The sequence below is a fragment of the Eurypyga helias genome, unplaced genomic scaffold, assembly GCF_000690775.1.
Source record: "Eurypyga helias isolate BGI_N326 unplaced genomic scaffold, ASM69077v1 scaffold20054, whole genome shotgun sequence".
In the NCBI taxonomy this organism is placed as follows: Eukaryota; Metazoa; Chordata; class Aves; order Eurypygiformes; family Eurypygidae; genus Eurypyga; species Eurypyga helias.
Genome location: NW_010248460.1, coordinates 23401 through 45300, shown reverse-complemented (window position 1 = coordinate 45300; position 21900 = coordinate 23401). Strand labels below are relative to the sequence as shown.

The 21900-nt window shown below is 37.7% G+C and overlaps 1 protein-coding gene across 1 annotated transcript in view; it reads left to right on the top strand.

Annotated features, from left to right (window-relative positions):
* The window catches only part of GLCCI1 (glucocorticoid induced transcript 1), a 47176-nt gene that overhangs the window by 6549 nt on the left and 18727 nt on the right, over positions 1–21900 (top strand). The window contains exons 2-3 of the mRNA XM_010151061.1: positions 9717–9868; positions 17762–17848. Coding sequence (XP_010149363.1) covers positions 9717–9868; positions 17762–17848 — 239 coding nt within the window. The remainder of the gene's footprint in view (positions 1–9716; positions 9869–17761; positions 17849–21900) is intronic.

The window sequence follows — 21900 nt, the reverse complement described above, 5'->3', positions numbered from 1 at the left end:
AAATATCAGCTAGCTGCTGAAGAATGCAGAATAAGACTTAGGTTTACACAGTACTTGGGTAACTGCCAGTTTAAAGTAGAAGCTGTCTCCACAGAAGTAAATTTCAGTTCAAGGACTTAAAATTTTCATTCTTAACTGATAGCTGTGTTTGTGTAATTGTGGCAGTTATTAGTGGAATACCTTTACACATCCTTTTTCTCATATTCTGATTTCTTTGGTATTTCACTTTCAGTGGCTCCTTTGTTGTACCTGATACCTTGCCCTGTGTAATCCTGTTTGTAGCGTTTTCTTTCCCCACAAAGAAACCATAAAATACATCTGAAATATTTCATGTTCTTTTCAAGGGGAATAAGAAAAAAGTCCTAATCAGGGAAAGAAAAACTTCTCATGGGCAAAAATGTAATTAACTCATACATGTTCGAAAGTAATATGTTTTTGAGAAACATCTATACAGGGAAATGAGCGGAGACCCGTATTCAGCTTGGGAGGATCTCCGCACTGAAGATCCAAATAACCTTTGGGCATTACTGTAGAAACAGAGACTCATGCCTTCAAATGAAGTTGTGTATTGAAGTGTGCAGGCCATATATTGTTTAAAATATTAATTTTGCAAAACTGTTGTATACATCTACCTTAATTTCTTCCAAAGAAGGAACTAGCCTGTTAAGACTATTGGAGTCTTATGATTTTGTTTAGTGGTGGATGAGTTGGAGGATGCAGGGAGATCTTTTTATTGTGAGAGTTCTAGTAGAAACTCAGCTCGGATGCACTGAAGATAAGAATTACTGAGTCTGACAACTCAGAATCTGGGTGAAGCAGAAATGGGTGTGCTGGTACTGTATATACAATAAATGTTAGGTATCTTTTTCATCTAGGACTTTTTTAATCATGCAAATTTACACACATATATAGCTAATCCAAAAATTCTACATTAAGTATATTCAAAAATTCATAAATCTGCAGTAAGGTTTCAGATTAGAGAAGGAAATTGAAAATTTGGCTAAACAAGGTTTCACTTACTGAATATGGAGAAAATTTGTTTTAATGAAAAATATTGACACTATTGGAATGTTTCAGACAGAAAAATGTGATGATTGCATGGACACCTATCTCAAAAAGGCTGCTAGAAATAAGCAGGGTGCCTGCAAGAAACAGCAGGATGAACTGAGAAAATGTCATTATATCAATCTAAAAGTGAATCTTAGCTGAGGATTGTTTGAACCCAAATAGACTTAGACTTTGCATGCTTTATGACCGACAATAGAAACATGCAAATGGAAAAACAAGGAGAAAGTAGTTGCAGCCGTATGGTACCAAGAAAAAAGATTAAGGATGATCTGAGATTGATATGCTGGAATGTGTGGTTTCAAAATCAGCTCCAAGGAATAGTAGCAAAAATCTAAGAGGAAATCTAAGAGCACAGATATTTACTCAATGCTTTGTGCTCACCAGGATGAAGTATAAGTAATCAACTTTCAATAAGGACAGTGATTTTTTTAACCCTAGTTAGGAAGACATGGAAAGAAGAAATTTTAAGGGAGATGATAATTTGGAATTAGAAGTTACCAAGACTGTGGTAAATACAGATAACAGATTTTAATAAATCCAGTTCAGTGATCTCCGTTGCAGGAATCTAGAAAAGCCCACTTGGACGTTCATACTTACCTTCAACTTTCTAAGGTAATCTTCTGACTAGGAGGTGACAACATTTGAGAACAGATGCCAGACCCTAATAGGGATGATGTTCGTATTTTTGAAATGTGAAAAATTGAGTCCAGTTATAAAAAACAGATCTCTTGGTCAGACTAAAGTTATAGGTGAAACTTGAAGAAATTTAAAGGGGTGGTGGAAAGCAGTGAGCAGCGTTGAAGTGCAAAATGAGCTTTCCAAATTGTCAAGCTAACATGGTGGTTTTGATAAGATAACTGATTTTCTAGACAGGAAGTAGATGTTATCTGCTTAGGCAAATTTTAAAATTAGGGTGATGAAATCGTTGATGAATTTTGAGAGGTTTAATTAGTAGGCAGGAAGATTATGCAACGAGTTGAAGGACCCTGGGAACGGAAATAAAAATTTTTGAAAGTGAGATTTAAAAGTAAAAATTGGAGGTTTATGTATGTGAGGTTGTACTTGAGCAGAATGTCTTTTCCCCTAAGTGGCAATATGTAATTTGAAAATGCTGGAGGGTGGAGTTGGGTGATGGTGGGATCTCTGAACTGCCAACATGAAGTGACTGAAAAAAGACTGAGTGCAGGTCAGGTCTTGCAGAAATGAACAGCCTGCTACATGGGGGCCTGCTGAAACGTCTGAGATACTAAACATGATTTTGGTGCTCTGCAGTTTAAGAAAAATAGAATCAAACAGGAGTCAACTCAGAGAAGGACTGCTGGGTTAGGAGGTTAACCATGCAATGGTAAAAAAAATCCTCACTGAATAAAAATATAGTTGTTTCTCTGAATCTGAGTGAGGAAAAGGATGGAGAGGTGGGAAGGAAGAACTGTTAGGATGCAAATGGATGGTTTTGTTTGAGGATGTAAATGTTTATGTGGAAAACTATAAGAAGGCCTGATGAAACCATCAGAAAAAATAATCTTCCTGGAACCTTTTTCCAGTTGGAATTGTATGGGCTGTAAGACTGATTTTATAGTCTGTTTTTAAGTGATTATGTGTTTGGTCAGTGATAGCTGAGAACTGGGCTCCTGATGTAGGAAGCTGTTTCTAGTATTTTGTTTCTATGACTTAACTAATAATAAAAAGATGATAATTTATTTAATCAGTGAAGTTGTGCAGCCTGATTTAAGGAACCAGTTTTAATCTGGTTTTATGTTTCTATTTTCAGTGTTGGGGTTTTTTTTCCTGAAAAAAATGTTATTCTTGTTTAGTATAATTAGCTCTAGCTAGGAAAATGCTTTCTGTCTCTAATCATGGGTGATCATTACGATGACATTGTATAGCCTACCGTGCATTGATTACAGTTCTTTGTATTTTGATTGTGAGAATGGTAAATCATGCCTTCTGTTTATTGAGGCTTTCTTATTCACAACTGTGTCCAGCTGCATTTTGATTGAAAGGAATTAGGTTGAAGGTGTACAAACCTCTCACTTTTCTACAACATTTGGTTAAATTGTGAGTATTACCATTGTAACAAGAACAAAAAAAAAAAATTCTTCAGAGTCATCAGGTTTATTTAGCAAAGGTGGTATTATCTTTAGTTACTGAATTAGTGGCATGTGTTTATAATTTCCTTCAAGATTTTAATTATTAGTGTACTGGAAGAAAAAAACATTACCTTAGTGCTTTTTGGTTCCTAGTTAATTTCTCTCAATATTTATCATTCAACACATCTAAATTGATGAACTAAAATGAAGAAGTCCTTTGCACCTGCAGAAGCTCATGATAGTTAACGGTTGGCTGTGTGTTCCAGCGGGCTCTTTTTCCCAAGTACTTAGCTGCTGAGCTTCAATTAATTTTGTTTTAATAGTGGGAACATTTTGAGATGCGTTATTAAATGATGCTAAGTTGAGGTATTTGCATAGTGTTTAGGTTTGAAGTGATAGCCTTACAAGTGATGTGCCTTCCTGTGCAGTTAGGTGAGTAGAGCTCCGTCCTTGAGGAATCCTGCATAAAACCCCCTTGATGGAAGCAAAGGATTCAGTGACTAACCAGAAGACCTCTTCGCTTTCTAGGTAGCTTAGTCATGGATATAAAAGATAGCTCGCTGTGGTTGATTTCCAAATCCCTTACTGTTGGATTTTGTCTATAATTTTCTTTTGAAAGAGCAAGCTGGTTTGGTTTGGTTTTTCCTAGTATAAGCTACCTCTGGTATTGATAGACTTGCTGTTTTATGCAGTTCAGTTTTAGTTCTCCTAAGCCTCTTCAGATGCAAAACCAAATTTGCCCTGACTGTAAAACTAAATGGTTTATGTGGAAGACTGGTTCCCCTCTTTTTTTTTTGTTTTGTTTTAGTTCCTTTAGAAGAATCTTGCATATAAAAAGCACATTATTGATGGACCTGGATCTCTGAAAAAATCTCAGGAGGCGGACTGCTTTCTGCTTGTTCGGTTTGGTGGTTGTAACCTTGGTTAGATTACGGTGCTGTTCTGTGCCTTTTTTTGATTGGTTCAATGTTTATGGATAACGAGAAGACAGAGTGGATTATGTTGGTCTGTTTAGAGTAGTTAACTTCAGAATGCCTTCCCCCTTTATTTTTAGTCATCCTCTGTCTCAGCTTCTGAAAATAGAAACTTGGGAATAATTTCTGAAGTTGATACAACTGAATCAAATCCAATGTGTAATGAAAATAGACATTTTTCGGAGCTGAAAATGCAGTATTTTGGGATGTATCAGAAGGTAACTTAAAATGGCTGTTCTTGTTGTATCTTCTTAGAAATATCCTATTGGTAGCAAAGCACTATACTACATTTTAAATGTTTGAAAGAGCTAGTATTTTGCTGGTTTAAGTTATTAGAGATTAAGCTGTTTACAGTCTTCCTTTTATAATTTCAAATTAATAACTTCTGTTCAAATACATATTAGGGTGTTGTGTTTTTTAAGTTGCTATTTAAAATCCTATTTTTGGTTATTTTGTATGAACAGTATGTGGCAAACAGTATGCTCTTTGTTCTGTGCTGCTCTCAACTCTTAATGCAGTTATTCAGTCAGTTTGCACATTGGGTCAGAAACAAGTCCGTCAGCTACTGGCAACTGGGAAATGTCTTTTGAGCCAATAGATCTATCCTGTGGAGTAAAACTTCTGGGGACCCCAAATCCCTCGTTAATCCTTTTCTTGAGAGATTTTGGCTCCAGCTACAAGAAAAAAAGCCTTCGTGAGAATAAAGATTGAAATATTTCTTGTGTGTGGCCTGTAAATCCCTGTTATTCAATCTTTTTCTTCGCAACGTCATGGAGACAAATTCTGCAAAATAAGTTCATCTACCTACCTAATAGGAGCAGGAAAGACCAATCAAATATACATTCAGGAATCACTATCACTATATACTAAAAGAATAAAACGCAAAAAGGCAAAAACCCCCTTGACCAGACTCTTCAGAGAACATTCCTCCTCTTGTATCTGAAAGTCTGCTTTTGTAGACATGACTCAGGTGTTGGGCCATCGTTCTTGGTAATTGTTGTGAGTCACAATTCCTTAAATTCGGCTTTCCGTTTCTCCTTTATGATTTCCCATGCTGTGTTCCCATGTATTTATTTATGAACCATTCACACAGGCAGTTCTGAATCCCAGATTTTGTGGATTGTTGTAAATTCGTTGTCATTTCTAGAAGGAATGTCCTAGGAATATCTGATACTTCTTCGTAATGTGGTATCTAGTCTCTGATCTCCTTCCAGCCAGTCTACTTGACCTCTGACGTTGGGGCTCTTGGAGGAGTCTTAAGCAGACTAGGATATCCATCAAAGAGAGTCTTTCCAAGAGCCTTTAGTACATTTGGACAAAGTTCTTTCAAAGTTTAGTAAACTAGGTAAAATCTGAAATTCTTTAGGATCGGATGGGACCTAAGCTTGGGACTCATTTCACTAGTAGCTCTGAAGGTGAGCCAGAGGGTTCTGCAGAGTATTGGCAACTGATCTGAAGAGAAACAACATCTTATGAAACTATATTGTGGAATTTAGTATGGGTATTTCATGGTGTCATGACTTTGTCTTGCATAAATAGTTTGTTATAGATGAATTTTCAAGAAAAGATAGACAACATTCTTGCAGTAATCTCTCTAGCCTTTTGGCAGGAGAGTGTCACAGTTAGCTCCCATCGGTAATGAGATGACAATGTTAACACTCCTAGTTTTAGGGAAAAATGAATTTTATTTTTATTTCGTGTTTTTCACTCGAGGAATCTGTGTCATCTGAGAAGTTTTTAGGATAATTTGGGTCTTTTTAAGCTGGATATATCCATGCAAGGATGTGACTGGAAAAGTTTTGGCCAAATTTGAACTGCATCTGCTTACTGCTGAAAGAGATGGGAGGGAAAGATGCTGACAGATGAGCTTTGGTGGATTTAGCTGAAGCAGTTTTTATAATGGTACCAATGCTATCTGTCAGTCTTGCTCTTCTGCTGCAGGTGATTTTCCTCATTGCACGCATGGCAGAAAGCATTATTTAAGCTAAAATGGACTGTGAACATGGCTTTGAGATTATGTGCACGTTAGTTGCCTCTGTGTTGGATGGGAAGGCAATCTCTTTATTTTAGAGCTGTGGCAGATGGTTTTATTTGAGCCCTATGTCCTTTTCAAAAGAGCTGCCATGTGTTAGTCTCTTCCTAAATTACATTTTGCTGGCAGAGAAATGGAAACCTTTTTTCAGTTGGTCTAGGTGGTATAACTAGAATTCTTTTGGCTCTCAGTGCAGCATGCAGAACCATAATTTCATGATTTCATGCAGTTTTAGTTGATTCATGCTGGGAGGTAGGATCACACTGAATTTCACCAGCTGTAGTGTGTGAGTGCTTTGTCACTTTGTGTAACATCATTTATAACTAGAAATGTGTAGCAATAGCCCTTAAATACGTGCCATTAAAACATGTGACACACTTTAAATAACACACAAATTATTTTGCCTTTCTGTAATCATATATCTTGTTTTTGTAATTTCTAGCTAATTTTCAGGTAACATTATGCTTAAGTGCTGTGTTCCTAAGTTTACTTGTTCTGGAGGTAGGGTTGAGCTCCTTGTGAGATATGTCACACATCACCGAGGAGGAAACAATATCGTTCTGACTTAGCACTGCAGTAAAATCCATTCATACGCTTGGATAGTCAGATGTGGAGTGGTCCGAAATGTGTAAAATCAGTCTAATTTTGGAAATTTCTGAATATTGAAGCTTTTCTGAATGCTGAAGTCTGTTGGCTAACTTCAAGAGCAGTTCAAGTGCTTCAGATACCAGATTGTACTTGCTGCGTTTTATTTCTTTTTCTTCTGTGAGAAACCTGCAGCATGAGGTTTCCATCTGGAGAAGGTGGTTTGGACTGGAGAATGAAATTCATGATAGTAGCATCTCAATCCCATTGACAGTGAAAGTCTGGGGAGAAGTGAGGGTTCTGTAGTAGCTCCTTAAGTAGTGAAAAACCAGACTTGTAATGAGGTGAGAAAACCAAAATTAAAAAATAAATTCAGAGAGCAGTTTTAATATTTAGAAAAGAATTTAAGGTGATCTGAGCCACCACGCTGTGGTCCAGCTCAGCGCTGCTATCTGTGGCATCCTGTCATTTTTATGTACATTACTGTACAAGACAGTTTGTCAAATGCTAATTTGTACAAGTTTCTTCAAATTTCATGCTTACAGATCCCTTCTCCTTTATTTTTTTTGTTATTGAAGGATGTATCATAAAAGGATGAGAAACGAAAACTGTTGTTGAACAGATGTCAGTCCTGTTGTTCCTTCCTGCTCCCCTCTGGTGGTTTCTGCCATATTATGCCACCCCTGCCTGTAGTGGGGAAGACCGTGTATTTGAGTTTTGGGGTTACATTTTCGTTTTCTTTGGTAACTCAGTGACTCAATTAACTAGGTGTGTTCACACATCTGTGCATGCTATCTCAAAGAGGATGGAAGGAGCTCAGACATCAATGAAATGGGGTTTGCATTAAATGAGTGTTAACTTGGATTGGTTTATGCAGTTGAAAAGTGATGTCCTCAGTTTGTGTCCTGTAATTCATAGAAATACTGAAGAGTAATAGAGACTTTACAAGACTGCAGGAAACTCTTTCTCCTGGCTTTAGCGTTTGACAGTGTCCTGCAGTCCACTTTCAAGTTTACCGTGGAAAAATGTAAATGAAGTAACTCTTGGTGGTGTTTTTGTCCATTCCCGTTGTAATGGAATTATGCGAGTTATTAATGTCAGGTTTGCTGTTGCATTTCCTCTGGGTGTGGAGCAAGACACAGACCGTAGTTCATCCTCTAGTTGTATATGTTTTGTTTGTGTCATTTGGGCTTGTGTTTTCTTGGGGTTTTGTTTTTTTTCAGAAGGACTTCTTAAATATAAAGTTTGCAAAGGTCTGCTTAGTCTTATTTCTCCATCTTCAGACATTGTCTTGCCAGTTTGTCTTTGCATGGTCTCTTAATTTGTTTTAAAAATTTTTTTAGAACACTACTACTTACATTTTTTAAAAATTCCTGATAGCTCTTTGCATGTACTGTCTATCTAATGAACAGAGCTTTTGGAGACATTTTCAAAGCTCAGGCTACCTGAGGAGTGTAGTGCCATAGCATGACAGTGAGGGTTGGAAGAATGCTTTGTAGGTATGCACCCTTTAGGTACGCTTGTGTTTCAGCACAAATGTAAATACTGACTTCATGTTTAAAATTTGTTACCTTCATTTTAGATTTCAGGCTGCTTTACTTTTAATAGTTCACAAATATGTCTTAAAATGCAAATTTGTCACAATTGGAATCCTGTGAGGATAGAACTGTTTGAAATTGTGGAGTTTTGATTTATAGATAAAGGCGGTCAATTATATTATACAAAGGAAGCATGATCATATATTCATGGCATTATTTAGAACTCTTCACGTAAAATGAGTTGCTAATGAAATGTTTGAGCAACTCCACATTTCTCTAGAATGATCTGTTTGAACATTACTGTGCTCATATATTATAAGCATGCTGTGTTAGTGTGAGGTGTACCCTAATCACTGTGCTTAATGCTGTATAAAACATGGATGGAGTCTGCTTTTTGAGATCCAGCAATTCTAGATGATATACAAAGAGAAAAAGCATGTGGAGGTCAGTGGCTGTGTTTGGGCTCGGAAGTGTGGTAGTAGGCCTGCTCTCAAGTTTTGAAAGGCAGGTTAGGGTTTTGGTGGGTCAAATGAGTGCATAGCATGTTACTGCTTTGCAATTAATCTTGTTTGCAAAGTTCTGTTAGTAGGAGTGAGCAAGATAGACAGTAGCTGTAATGTAGGGCTTATGTTGGCTTATGTAAAGTCTAGAAAATGAGTATATGAAGTAATTTTGCCTAAAGGGTAAAGAGATGATCCAGAGAGCAGGCTGTAAAACTGATGTGGGAGGAAACAATCTCATGAATCACCGTACTCCCTGCTTTCCAAATGAAATGCAGGAAGAAGTGTTCCATGATCTAGGTGTATGGGAGAGGGGGAGAAGTACAGGGAGGAGTCAAAGATTTCAGGCACTGGGATGAGTGAAGACAAACATGGTAGCTGCCTTGACCTGAGCTGTGTCAGTGGGAAATACACAGTCACACGCCTTGAGCTTGCTATGGCCTGTATTGGGATCTTGTACATAATAAGGAATGATCACGAGAGCAAGAAATCGTGTATGCATCTTCTTAAGAATCATCACTTTTGTCAGGATTCGTATTAGTATTTCGAAAGCTAAAAAAAGTAACCCAATACTGATACTATGTTATATTTTCTATTTCTATATGTTTGACTTTCCTGAGTTGCATCATTGCTGTATTTAAATTTGCTTGGTGTTTTTTGTTGATGAAAACATACTGCATAAGTAGCCCAGTTCTTTGCAGATATGAAACCTTTAAGTGCTGTTGTTTTTGTACCGGTTAAGTTTTCCCTTTTGTATTTTTTTTCCTCCTTCGTCTGATGTTATTGCTTTGATGTGGCATTCTTTCCAGCTTGGCATTTAGACAAAGGTTTCTAATGTGTTCTTGCCATTGTGTGTCATAGCTAGCTTTTAACATTTCACATCAAATTTAGCCTCACTTCTTTGTTGATTTTGTTCTGGTTTTCTACAGTGGACAGGCCAAAATCCCAGCAAATCAGAACTTCTGGTACCATAAGGCGAACTTCTTCTTTGGACACAATAACAGGACCTTACCTCACAGGACAGTGGCCCCGTGATCCCCACGTACACTACCCTTCATGTATGAAAGATAAATCTACTCAGGTAAAAGCTGTAAAACAAGACAACAGAGATGTTTCATGTAATTGATGTCTTCCTGATAATACTTTTATGAGCTGACCTGGAATCTTAGCTCAAATTAATTCTGAAGAAATGTGGATTCACTTAACTTTATACTTTTTACTGTGCCTTAAAAATAGGGCACAGTAGTGGTTTTTTTAATCAGTGTCAATTCAGTAATATGCTATGTGATAGATAATATTTTTATGCTTTTAGAAAACAGTTGTTAAAAATAATTTTCTGTATGTGGGCAGATCTGTTGAGGCTAAATAAGCAGATTGCAATCTCAGCCTTGTATCTGGATTATTTTGAAGCTGCTATATGCAAAATTGTGCTGAGAGATTATTGAAAAAAATCCGTAACAGTGGCTGATGGCCTAAAGATTTTACTAAATAGTGGTAATAAATCTGTGGGTTTCAAGAAGTGTATTTAGAAGGGGGAGGAGAAGGAAAGAGATTACAGTTAGGAAGAATTGATTGGTTTGTCACTAGAGGGGAAACAAAGAAGAGGAAGCTGGGAGTGACCATGTAATGTGGTCTTGAGATGTCCACTCTACTGCTTAATAGCAAGAAAGGTGACTGAAAGTGCTCTGTAGAGGAGTTGCCTCTTGAAGCTAGAGGTCAGAACAAGAGCCTTACCACCAAAGGGAAAGCTGCTGAGGTTATATATGGCCTGATACCCTTGGATCCTCCTCAGGGCTCTGTCCTTAGCAGGAACCTCTGTCAAGTAAGCTGCTGTGGCGTTCATACTACTCCAGTGCTCTTTGGCTAGAAAGGTGAACATTGTTTCTTGCCCGATTCCGTCTCACGCTGGAGCTTGTTACGCACTCTGATCACTGTCAAACAGGTAAAAAAATATGCAAGGCTAAAAAATCAAAGTATTGGCAATGGACTTGCATTCTTGGTTTTTCAGTTGTGTTATTAGGGTATGGAATAAGTCATCTGAGTTTGTGTGCTAAACTGAACTGGAAAATAGAAGAAACTACCTATCTTTGGTTATGTTTTAAATCTGCGGGCCATGTAAGGATGGTTGTTACATCAGTTTTCTACCTCTTATGCCCTGATTCTGGTCCTTGAGTGTCCTACAAAGACAAATGATACTGTCATCCTACCTTTTGCTTATAACTATTAAGAATTGGGTTTTAGGGAAGCTTGAGTTGTCCCAATGCATATGAAACTGTTAATACTAAGGTTGTTTTTATTTCTGTCATATTTTCACTTGTAGGTGTATAGTTTTTTGGTTAGTCTTCAGTTTCTACCAATTTACAACGCACTTGTCACCCATTCTGCTACCACTGTTTAGAATGAATGCAGCAGCTCTTTAAATGGATCCTATATTTTAGTCTTTTGTGTAATACTGAATTTCTCAGGACGGTTTAGAATGTATAAATTAATTTCCACATCTCTTTAAAATATACTATAATGCAGCACAAGAGGCCCTCTGATGGAGGATGGGTAAGGGTATAATGCTTAGAAAATAAAAAAAAAGTCTGTCTGTATAATCCAGAAAAATAATTTAATGACTTGGGGAATCAGATGATCAAAATGGTTCAAGGAAACTTTTAGGTTTTCCAAGAAACTCTGGGACCCTTTAAGGAAATGTCTTCATGCCCTACTCATTCAGTTTGAAACCAGCTAAAAAGCAAAAAAGAACAACAAGCAGTCATCTTTGCTCTCATGAAAGATCTACCTAAAAAGGTCTTAATCCTGGATTTACTTCCAACGTGCCTTCCTTTCACAATACTATGCCTTGAAAGTCTTTTGATTTTGAAACCATAATTTCCATTCAAGAGATTTTCAGTAGCATGCTTTGTAGTTCCTGTATACCTTAACCCTCTCTCATAAAACATATTTGTATCAAACTTTGCAAATACCCTTATGAATAGAAAATTTAGAATATTTAAACATTGACAAACAACCCTTTTCACTAGTTACAGAAAAGGGAAACAAACTTGTTCTACAAATATTTGAGCTCCAAGCGTTTGGCAGTAAAATTGCTTTCCTAGTGAGCGCAAGCAAGCGTTCAGGTTATTTGACCTGTTGGCTGCCACCCTTTGCCTCATTCAGAAACAAAGCTCAGGGAAGGAAAAAAAAACCCAAACCCACAAAGTTTTGCCTTTTCAGCATAATCAACAGAGAGGAAAGACAGTATTGTTGTCATTATAAGGTGAAGTAGTATTTCAAAGGCATAAGGGCAGGGAAGTTTCATAGTTTGGATTTGTGTGGATATTTTCTAACAAGGTGGGTTGAATATTAGATGCTTTTTATTAAATTTATGTCTAAGTCAATCATTTAGCAGTATTTAAGTTGAGTTGAAAAACTTGTATCTTGACTATTCAGGACTGTATGAATATGTAAAATATAACAAGCATAGTGATTGGCACAGTGTATTCTTTTTTTTAAAATAAAATATTCACCAGGGAAGCTTGTAGATGAACTTGATCATAAAATACTGACTTGGGTTATGTTTTGGTTGTGTGGGGGTTGTTTTTGTTGTTGTTTGAGCTCTGTGTAGTTTGAAATAGATCTAATTTCAAGAGCTAAGGACGAGTTCCAAGTCGTTGATAGGATGCATGCATGGCGAATTAAGTTAAATTAAATTAAAACCTTGGTTTTAGCCTGAGTACCAGCACAAGTACTTCACTATTTCATGTTGGCTAAGTAACAGTTTAGCTCATAGGAGTTTGTGGAGTTTACAGTAGCTAAAAATAATAACACTTGGTAGTTTAGCAGAATGGAAGATAGTAGCAAACAAAATAAAACCAAGAAAATTAAAATAGATAAACCATCACTTTTATGAGCATGTTTCATTGGAGAATATATTATCTCTTGTTCTAAAGTCATGAACAATACCTTCATTATAACTTACATCGTAGGTGGAATAATTATTTCTCTTTCAAAGGTTCATTTTGTCCCTAATTAAACATTAATTTAAAATCCAAATTTTTTGCAGTTTCTTGAAGGTAATTGTTATAGCTGTTCCAAGTTTCTTAGAATTCTTCTATTTAAAAATAAAGTCAGGTTCTGGTCTTCACCATAATCAGATGAACTTCTAATGAGTTTTATTCCAAGTTCTTTTTTCCCACTTAAGTTCTTTGAACCTATATAGTGCTAATGAATGAACGTTTCTTCTTTCTCTAAAATCAAACCAGGACTTTAAAAAAAGGATTCAATAATATTGTAGTATTTAGAGGAAACAAGTTTGATTTAGTTTTGGTTTCATCTTAGAAAATAGTAAGTAGAATTTATATTTCTATGTCCTTCTTGCCTGCCTCAAGGGCTGTGACTGCCAACACTGAAGGGGAGTGAGTTGGTTGGTTGCTTTTGGAAAAATATACTGTGGCACTATGCACTGTGACATTTATACAATCCCAGCTTTTTCAGAATTCTGTGTGTTTGTGTGTATCTGTGCATATGCTTAGAGCTAGCTGATCTTTAAGGAGCAGCAAGCTTTTGATAAATAAAAGTACGTCTCTTTATTTAGTGATGTTTTAAGTATTTTGGAAATGCAGCAAAACTTTCTATTATAGGAATTTGTTACATGTTTTGATATACTTTGTGATCCCTTTCCCAAGTTCCTCCACTCTCCTACTTTTCTATCCTTTTCAGTAAAATCTGAACTTTTCATTAAGGCTGTTTAAAACTTAGTCTAGCTTCCTTCCCCATTTTTCTCATCTCTTCTGGAATCGCTGATTTGAGCAATGTAGATGTAAGAGTTTCTCCCTTCCTAGCATAAGGAGTAATTCTGTTGAAATTCTTATGTCCAATCTCAGAGTCTTCAGAAATATTTGGATAATCATCATAGTCTATTAACATAATTATTTGGCAGTAGTTAAATCATTTAAAAGATTTTTATAAAATTGAAAAGGAGATACAGGTATAAACATATGTTGTTGATGGCATAACAAAGATATTGCCTGTTAAAATTCATCTATTGCTCCAAATCATACAAATAAAAAAACAAATGACCAAGTGGAATATGATTCATTGATTTTTTGTCCCCCCCACCCCTTCCCTTCTGGATTCCAGTATGCCTGGGTATGCCTTTCTCGTTGTATATGGCAGTTAGGTATTGCACAAATGGAAATGAAGTTTGCAAAATGCCCTTCAAGATTTTTACTTCTCTCTAATACAAAGAATAATGCAGAGTTCTTAAAACTGAAATGCTTGGCTAAAATAGGTTTTTGTTGTTCTTGTGTGCGGGTCAGGGCTTTAGTGTAGTTACCTCTCACTGGTCACCTGAGTAATGTTTTCTTTTGGGTAGAAATCTTGTTGCTTAATAATTAATATAATAAACATGGAGGCTCAAGCTTTTATATTGGTGCATTCGTTATCATTGTTTTCATGGGATATTTTAATGATGTACGTTGACGGGAAGGGACAAAGGAGGAAGAGATGTGTCCATACAAGTATGAATTTATCATTCTAACTTTTCTTAACCTGTCTGATGTTTAAGAGGAGGAATCATCACCTATAGTCAAATTAACGTTTAACTCTTTAGGCCATTTCTTTCTGTAAACTATCTAGTGGGCCTTTGAATGTTTTAGTAACATCTGGCTTTATCTTCCAGTGCTGCTGTTAAGTTTCTTTTGAATATGGAAGTTCCACAAAAACATTGCTTCCCTGGTAAAACCTAGACTTGTGTTCTTAAGCTTCGCACCCATCCCCCAGTGTACCTCATCTGGAATGCGAGCTAGGTGTAGCAATTAGAGCAAAGGGCTAGCAATAAAATGTCTTCAGTCTTATTTTAGGTTTAGGTAGGTTGGTATTCCATGCAGTCATTGTGATCTAAATGAAGTGGAAACAGTGTAGGTGTATATCCCTGACGTGGGTGAAAAGGCAAGGCACAATTACCAAACGCGTTGGAAGAAATGCTAATCTTTACAAGGTTGGGTGAGTTAGAACAATAGTAATTGTGATTTACATTAACACTGAAGAGAGCAACCAGATGTGGTGTTCTCAGCATGTCCTATCCCGTGCACATGCCTTAAGCGTTGTGTCAGCTGAGACTGGGACCAGGATCCTTCATGTTTTGAAATATCAGCAGTCTTCTTGAAGCTGCAGCACTCATTACTTAGTGTTTTCACGGTTCTTCTAAAATGTTTTAAATGTTAATTTCTGAAGACGGACTTGCAGAAATAATCGTTCGGTTCCATAAAGTTCAATTAATACTTAAGTGATGCTGTAAGCTTGTTTCAGTTCTGAAATATCATTACCAGTTTCACAGATAGAAAGGTCACAGGCACTTACTCTCTTTCTGACTTGTGGTGCAGCAACATCAGTTTTGTTTATTATGATTCAGAAATTTTTCTTCAAATACAGTTTTGAGTTACTTTTTTTAATCATTTTTTTAAATGCGTTTAACACATGGCAAGTACACTTCCACCTTCAAATGAAGGCTTCCATGGATAGCTTTTGTGGAAGTTATAAATAAGTATGGCATATCCAGGGTGCTGTACACCCCTGTCTTATTTGTGATGTAAATAACAAGATTCAGGTGAGATGTGAGGGACTCATACATGAGCTTAAACCTACCAAAGCAGAATTTCTGTTGGAATGTAACAAGTACGTGGTACTTCTGGGTTTTGGGGAGGGGGGAGGGAGTGTTGTTTGGTGGTGTGTTTTGGTTATTTTTTTAGCTTTACTTGAATATAAGGATTTGGTGTTACAAACCAAAACTTATATAGTAAGGGTTATAATATAAGTAGCACTTTGTAGGGTTTGAAGAAGATTGGCTTGCTATAAGTAGCACATTAATAATAACATCATCTGATTTCAGTACTGTGCTAGGAACATCATACTGGATTTATAATCTAATACTGCAAATAAAAGTGGCGGGCAGAAATAGCCTGCTCCCTGTATACAGATACTTGTGTGTATATTTTGAAAGGTTGTGACTTGACTCAATTTGACACCACCCCCCTCTCCCCCATTTTGCATTTGACACACACGCCCCCTCCCCCATTTTGCTTTCTGATCATCCACACAGCTTGCTGGGCCTTTGGTGGAAGCATTCATGCTGGTGTAAAATAACAGAGGACAAAAACCCACCAAAAACATGGGAAGTGCCAGGCTCGCCAAAACCACAAGTGGGATGTATAGGCCTGTGCACATGAAGTGACTTAGCACATTAAATATTAGCACTCAATGAGTTAGTATTATATGGCCTGCAGCCTGTCACCTATGGCAGTACATTGTTTATAAAAGCGATGCCCGGCCTCCCTCCTGAGCAAAACAGTGTCTGCAATGTGTGTGGTGCGAGTAGTGCAGAAGTTTATAGACTTTAGAGAGGAAGCAAGAGTAAGGAAAGCTCTGGAGGAACAGGCTTTCAATGCACGAGAAGGAAATCCTGCAGGGGGGTGGACCCAGATCCTATCTGTCTTGCTGGGATGGGGTCCTGTCTCCCTTGGAGAAGTATCAGCAGTTAAACTGCGACATGGTCCCTCACTGAAAAACTTAACTACCAAATTCTTGTTGTTTTCAGTGGTGTAGTTTAATTTCTTGTGGCCTTGTTGTGAAAGATTCAGCAAATACTAGTAGAATTGCTACCCAAAAAAAAACCCCAAAACCAAAACAAAACACCCCTACCTGTGGGGTTTTTTTTTCCCTTTCAATGAATTTGTGTATGTGCCTGTAGCAGTGAGTTCTATATGGTTCATACCCCAAACTCTCTCTGGATTTTAGATGTCCCCATTGCTCCTCTGATAGCCAGTGACTCTGTTGTTCAGAAATGCTGGTAGGTACCCTCAATTTTCATAATAGTCTTGGATTGAATAAGGACAGGAGTTGGGAGAACTGTCTTCCAGACCCTTCTCAATCTTTGGGGCTTTACTTTATAGCTCTTACATCCAATGTCAGTCCCCAAACTTTTGGTCTTGCAGACAAAGCTGGAAAAGGCCTGCTCTTTACTCTTCTGCTCATGTAGGTCAGTGTCAAGAATAATAAAACTCTGTATCTAGTTAGAGTTAGCAAGAAGTAGGAAACTCTGGGGCCCCCAACATAAGAAGGACATGGACCTCTTGGAGCGAACAAGGGCTGGAGCACCTCTCCTGTGTTGAAAGGCTGAGAGAGTTGGGCTTGTTCAGCCTGGAGAAGAGAAGGCTCCGGTGAGACCTTATAGCACCTTCCAGTACCTTAAGGGGCCTGCAAGGATGCTGGGGGGGGACTTTTTACAGGGGCCTGTAGTGACAGGACAAGGGGTAATGGGTTTAAATTGAAAGTGAGGAGGTTTAGATTAGATATCAGGAAGAAATTCTTCATGGAGAGAGTGGTGAGGCACTGGAACAGGATGCCCCATCCCTGGCTGTCTTCAAGACGAGGCTGGATGGGGCTTTGAGCAACCTGGTCTAGTGGAAGGTGTCCCTGCTCGTGTCAGGAGGGTTGGAACTAGATGATCTTTAAGGTCCCTTTCAACCCAAACCATTCTATGATTCTGTGACGCAGTGATTAAGAAAGATGGGTGGGAGATGTGGATCCTGGCTTTTGGTCTCTGAGTTTATTTGTATAATTTTTTTGAATCTTGTGGTTTTCTAAACTCTCCACTGACTTAAAACTAGAAATGGATGCCAAAGTACAGAGAGGAGTAGTCAGGTAAGTTTGTTGTGGGTTGGGTTTTTTTTTATTTCCCCCCTGTGATTTTCAAGCCTCTGATTCCCCTTTTAGTGATGTACATTGTCTTCATCCTTTGTGAAATTAGTTTTCTGTATTTTTTTAATGTATTGAGACTAATACTGCTGCAGCTCAGATTCTGAAATTTATTCTTCATGTGTAATGCCTCAACTCTGACACTGTAGAAAGAGTAAAGCAATAATTTGTGCCTAAAGTTTTTCTTACCTGGAGAATTCAGTACAGTGTATTTTCTTCCCCCCACCCCCTCCAGACACCTAGCTGTTGGGCTGAAGAAGGAGCAGAAAAGAGATCACATCAGCGCTCAGCATCATGGGGAAGTGCTGATCAACTGAAAGAGGTGAGAAGTTTTGCACAGTGGAGCCTTTCAAGTTTTGATATGCCAAAGAAGTTTTTGAATCCCTATCTGGAATCTAGGAAACTGCACCCTTTTCCTCCCCTCTCTTGCTTTTGAAGCAGTTTTACCTCCAATGTAAGAGTTGAGAGTGGTGGTTGTTTTATGCCTAATTTTTCTGTTCAGAGTTACCTGTTCTTTAACGCTGCAGTCCTTAAAGAAAGTGTAAGTTAGTATGTTGGCGTATTCTTGTTCAGAAATTCTGGTCAAGTTTTAGGGTGGAGATGGAGGACGTAATTTTCACAAATGAAAAAGGAGGATAAGTATTGATACAGTAATGGTATGATTACTTGAAATGCTCTTTAATCCTATGTATTTTGCTATAGACTACAATTGCGACTAGAAAGAATCCACCAAAAGTGAGGTGGATTTGCATCATGAGGAAGTAAATAGAGTAAGCTGGTTTCAATCTCAGCTGAAGTGGCAGCATTTCAGCTTTTGTGCCAGTAAACTCCATTCTGTCCAGAGTTCGTGTAACTCTAGCTCTGTGCAGTACCCAGTAACTGGCCTGCGGTGAGCCTTGTGCCCCTGTCAGGAAGGGTGCAGTCTCACCAAGGGTTACAGCTTTCTTTAAAGAAATGAATCTTGCAGCACGTTCTCATGTTGGTGGGACTTTTCTTTGATACTCTGGGCTTTTTGTATCTTCTTTCCTGGCTCCCTGTTTAATAAGACATTCAAACATGAGAAGAAATGTATGAGTTGTCTAAGGAAATGGTGTTACTGGCAATATATAATCCTCTTCCAGACAGCCGTTAATGGGAAGAATAGTTGTCAGGACAGTGATGTAAATTTAATTACTTGAATTTTAAAATCAGATTTGACAAATATGGGATAATCTTGCATTCCAATGTGGCAATACCCTCATTTTTAAAGATGAGGTCTAAGGCCAAAGAGAGGCCTTTCCCAAGAAGGTTGTCTGTTCCCATCTCATTGAGTACCTGTTATGAAACCCATCGTTGTCAATTTATTAGTACATGTCCCTTCAGTTGCCTGGGTGACTTCATCTCTAGCTGTGAGTAAGCACACCAAATCACAGATCAAATGCCCAGAAATTAGTGAAGAAGGAGTTGTGTGTATGAAAAGTTCTGGCTTAAACTTTACCTACCAGCACAAAGGAATTGTAGCAGGGGCAGGAATAGCGTCTGTACTTCCAGGATAATGTTTGCTTGCTTTTACTGGGAGACCATCTTTCATCTTCTGGCAGTTCCCTATCCAGTTCTGCAACAAGCAGTTTGTCTTCGCCACAGAGCAGTGACTGTCAGTGATAGTCGAACCTATCTGTAAGCAAGTCTCTGCCATTCGTTAACAGCAGTACATTGTGCTAAGTTGTCTTTCCCTTCATGGACTGACCACGGGAGCAGGACAAGAAACATGTGGCTGAGGGGTTTTGTGGTTCCTTTCTGATAGAACACAGTAATAGAAAAAATGGGGTGTGTGGAAAGGAACTGCTTTTGTCCAAATTTTGCAGTGGTTGTTCACCCAAAAACCTCTCCTTTTTCAGCTTATAGTTCTTTCACTTCTGTTTTCCTTCTTCCAGCTTCTCAAACCAGTTTTCTTGCCTTTTCTAGTTCCCTAGGTTCATAGTCCCAGTGTCATTCTGCATGCATTATCCAGCTCATTCTGTTGTCTTTTACTTGAGCTCTTGCTCACATACCTTCCAGCTCCTTGTTTGTTCTTTCTCTCTATCATTTGGCTTCTATTTTATCCCTTACTTTTTCCCATCTCTCACTTGTAAGTCCTGGTTCTACCTTCTCTATTTGGCTACCTAATGCCTGTGTGGTGGGTGTTAAGAATTTGTTCAAGATCAGCAGTATCTGTGCACTCAGTTTCTTTGTGCCACAGTAATCTGCAGTTTCTGGAAGAAGTTCTCTGGGGCAGTTCTGTTTAAACTGTAAAGCACAATGAAGACAGAATTGGTAGTAAATGTAGCTGCCAGTTCCAGACATCTTGCTTGAACTTGTGCAAACTGAAATTTTTGTAAAAGCTTCACCAAATGTAAAGGCTTTTCCAAGGGAGTAGAGGGGCACATTCCCGGCATAAGGGACCCCCAGACAAATGTTTGGCTTTTTCTTCCAAAGCATTGGACATCAGAGCTTCCCAGGTAAAAAGCTACAATAATGTATTATAGCACATAAAATGGTAAAATGATTTATACCTCCCTTTCATTTTATGATCTCATTCTTAAAGCAGCTCTAATACTTGCGTTGAAATCTCTGGTGGGAAGGGGGTAGGAGAGCTAAGTGCTGCATGGTACACTTTAGAGAAAACCTGGCAAATTATAGGCGTCTGAAAGCAAGAGCTTAAGTGATAGAAATAAAAGTATCGCCTCTCCTGGGCAACTGCATTTGTTACTCGTAACATGGGTAACAGTAGTTCTGCTCCACAGTTTGAACTGGTTCCCATAGCATTTGAAAAGTAAACAAGTAGATAGCTGTTTACAGTTTCCTTGGCTTGTCTTAGCAATTTGGATTCATGTTTTCTTGTTCCAACAATTAATGGAATGATTTCTAGCATGTATTTTTTATGTTGATACTGTAAACTAACCAACTTCTTGTATGCATAGTTTTAATTGGTTTTGATAAAAGATTGAATGTGCTTTTAAATTTAGAAATCATATTTTTTCCTTGGTTAGTTTGAGAGCTATTACAATTAAATGCATTGATTTAACAGAACTGGGAACTCTTGAAAGATTCACATTACCAAAAAAAAAAAAAACCACCACCACCTAAAAATGACTGTTATAGACTTAAGATCCCAAGCAAGCAAATGAATTCTGTATTACCATATTAACGAAAAAAAAAAATCACTTTAGGTAGTTGAAAATTTTTTTTGCCCTTGAACTGAAATAGGTGAATGTCAGGATTGACTCTGTCGAGCAGTGAAATAGACAATGCTTGCTTTCTTGAGGTGGGTCTTCTAAAAGTGTTACAACTCTAGCTCTCAGCATAAACCTTGTAATGATAGTGTACCTTTTTATGACCTCCTAACAAGAATGATTTTTTTCATTCTGAAGGGATGTACTAGTTGTTCTTATGAAATCTTGAATATAACTTGTAAGATAATGCCATACTGCTTTAACATTATTTTAACAGAGTCTTTGTACTGGACACAAACCAAGTAGTGGTTTGAACCACTGGTATTTTCCCCCTTTCCACTGGAATAGGTAGTTTGAAAATCTGTTGGAGTTGAATAGGGACAATTTTAGTTGCAGTTTACCCCAAACTGGAATTTACCCAGAACTGGAAAACCCCAGGATTTAAACCAAATAGTTCTCAATTTGTGTAGGTTTTTAAATACTTACTTCATACAGCTGATTTTTCACTTCCTTTAAGCACCTCTGTATGCTGTATCTGTTACACTGACACCAGCAACCCCCTATTGAAAGGTCCCTTTTGCTCTAACAGAGTACTTGAAAAGGACTTTGGAATAAAAGAGAATTGAATATGAGAGCTTTCACTTCTTACACGCTTTCATATATCAGTTGAAAAGACTGTATGCAGAGATTTAGGGTGAATTTCTCATGCTTGTTTTACTCTGTGACCTACTGGCTAACTTGTTTATTAACAAATGATTCATGAATGAGCTAGAGAATGCTCTGATTAATGTGGCGCTTGTGGCTTGTTCAGCAGTAGGAAGTTACTATGTTGTGTAGCCTGATGCGTAGAAATACAACCTATTAGCTGGTAATGAGCATTTGGATAAGAATGGTGATATAGGACATGCTCCTTCATATTAGTAGTCTGCATCTAGGTCTCCTTTAAATGAAAACTGTCAGGATACTCAGATGATTCCAGTGTTGTAAAGAACTGACCTAATTTGCTTATTTCTCATGTTTGTGCCATTAGTTATATTAGACTGCATGCATATTACCAGTGGTATAGACAAGATTCATACTTAAGTATACTTCAAGGTGTAGAGATATTCAGCAAGCAAGAAATATTCAAAGTTTCTTCCAGCATGGTGCCTGAGTTGCACCTTTCATTAAAGGATTGCTCTCC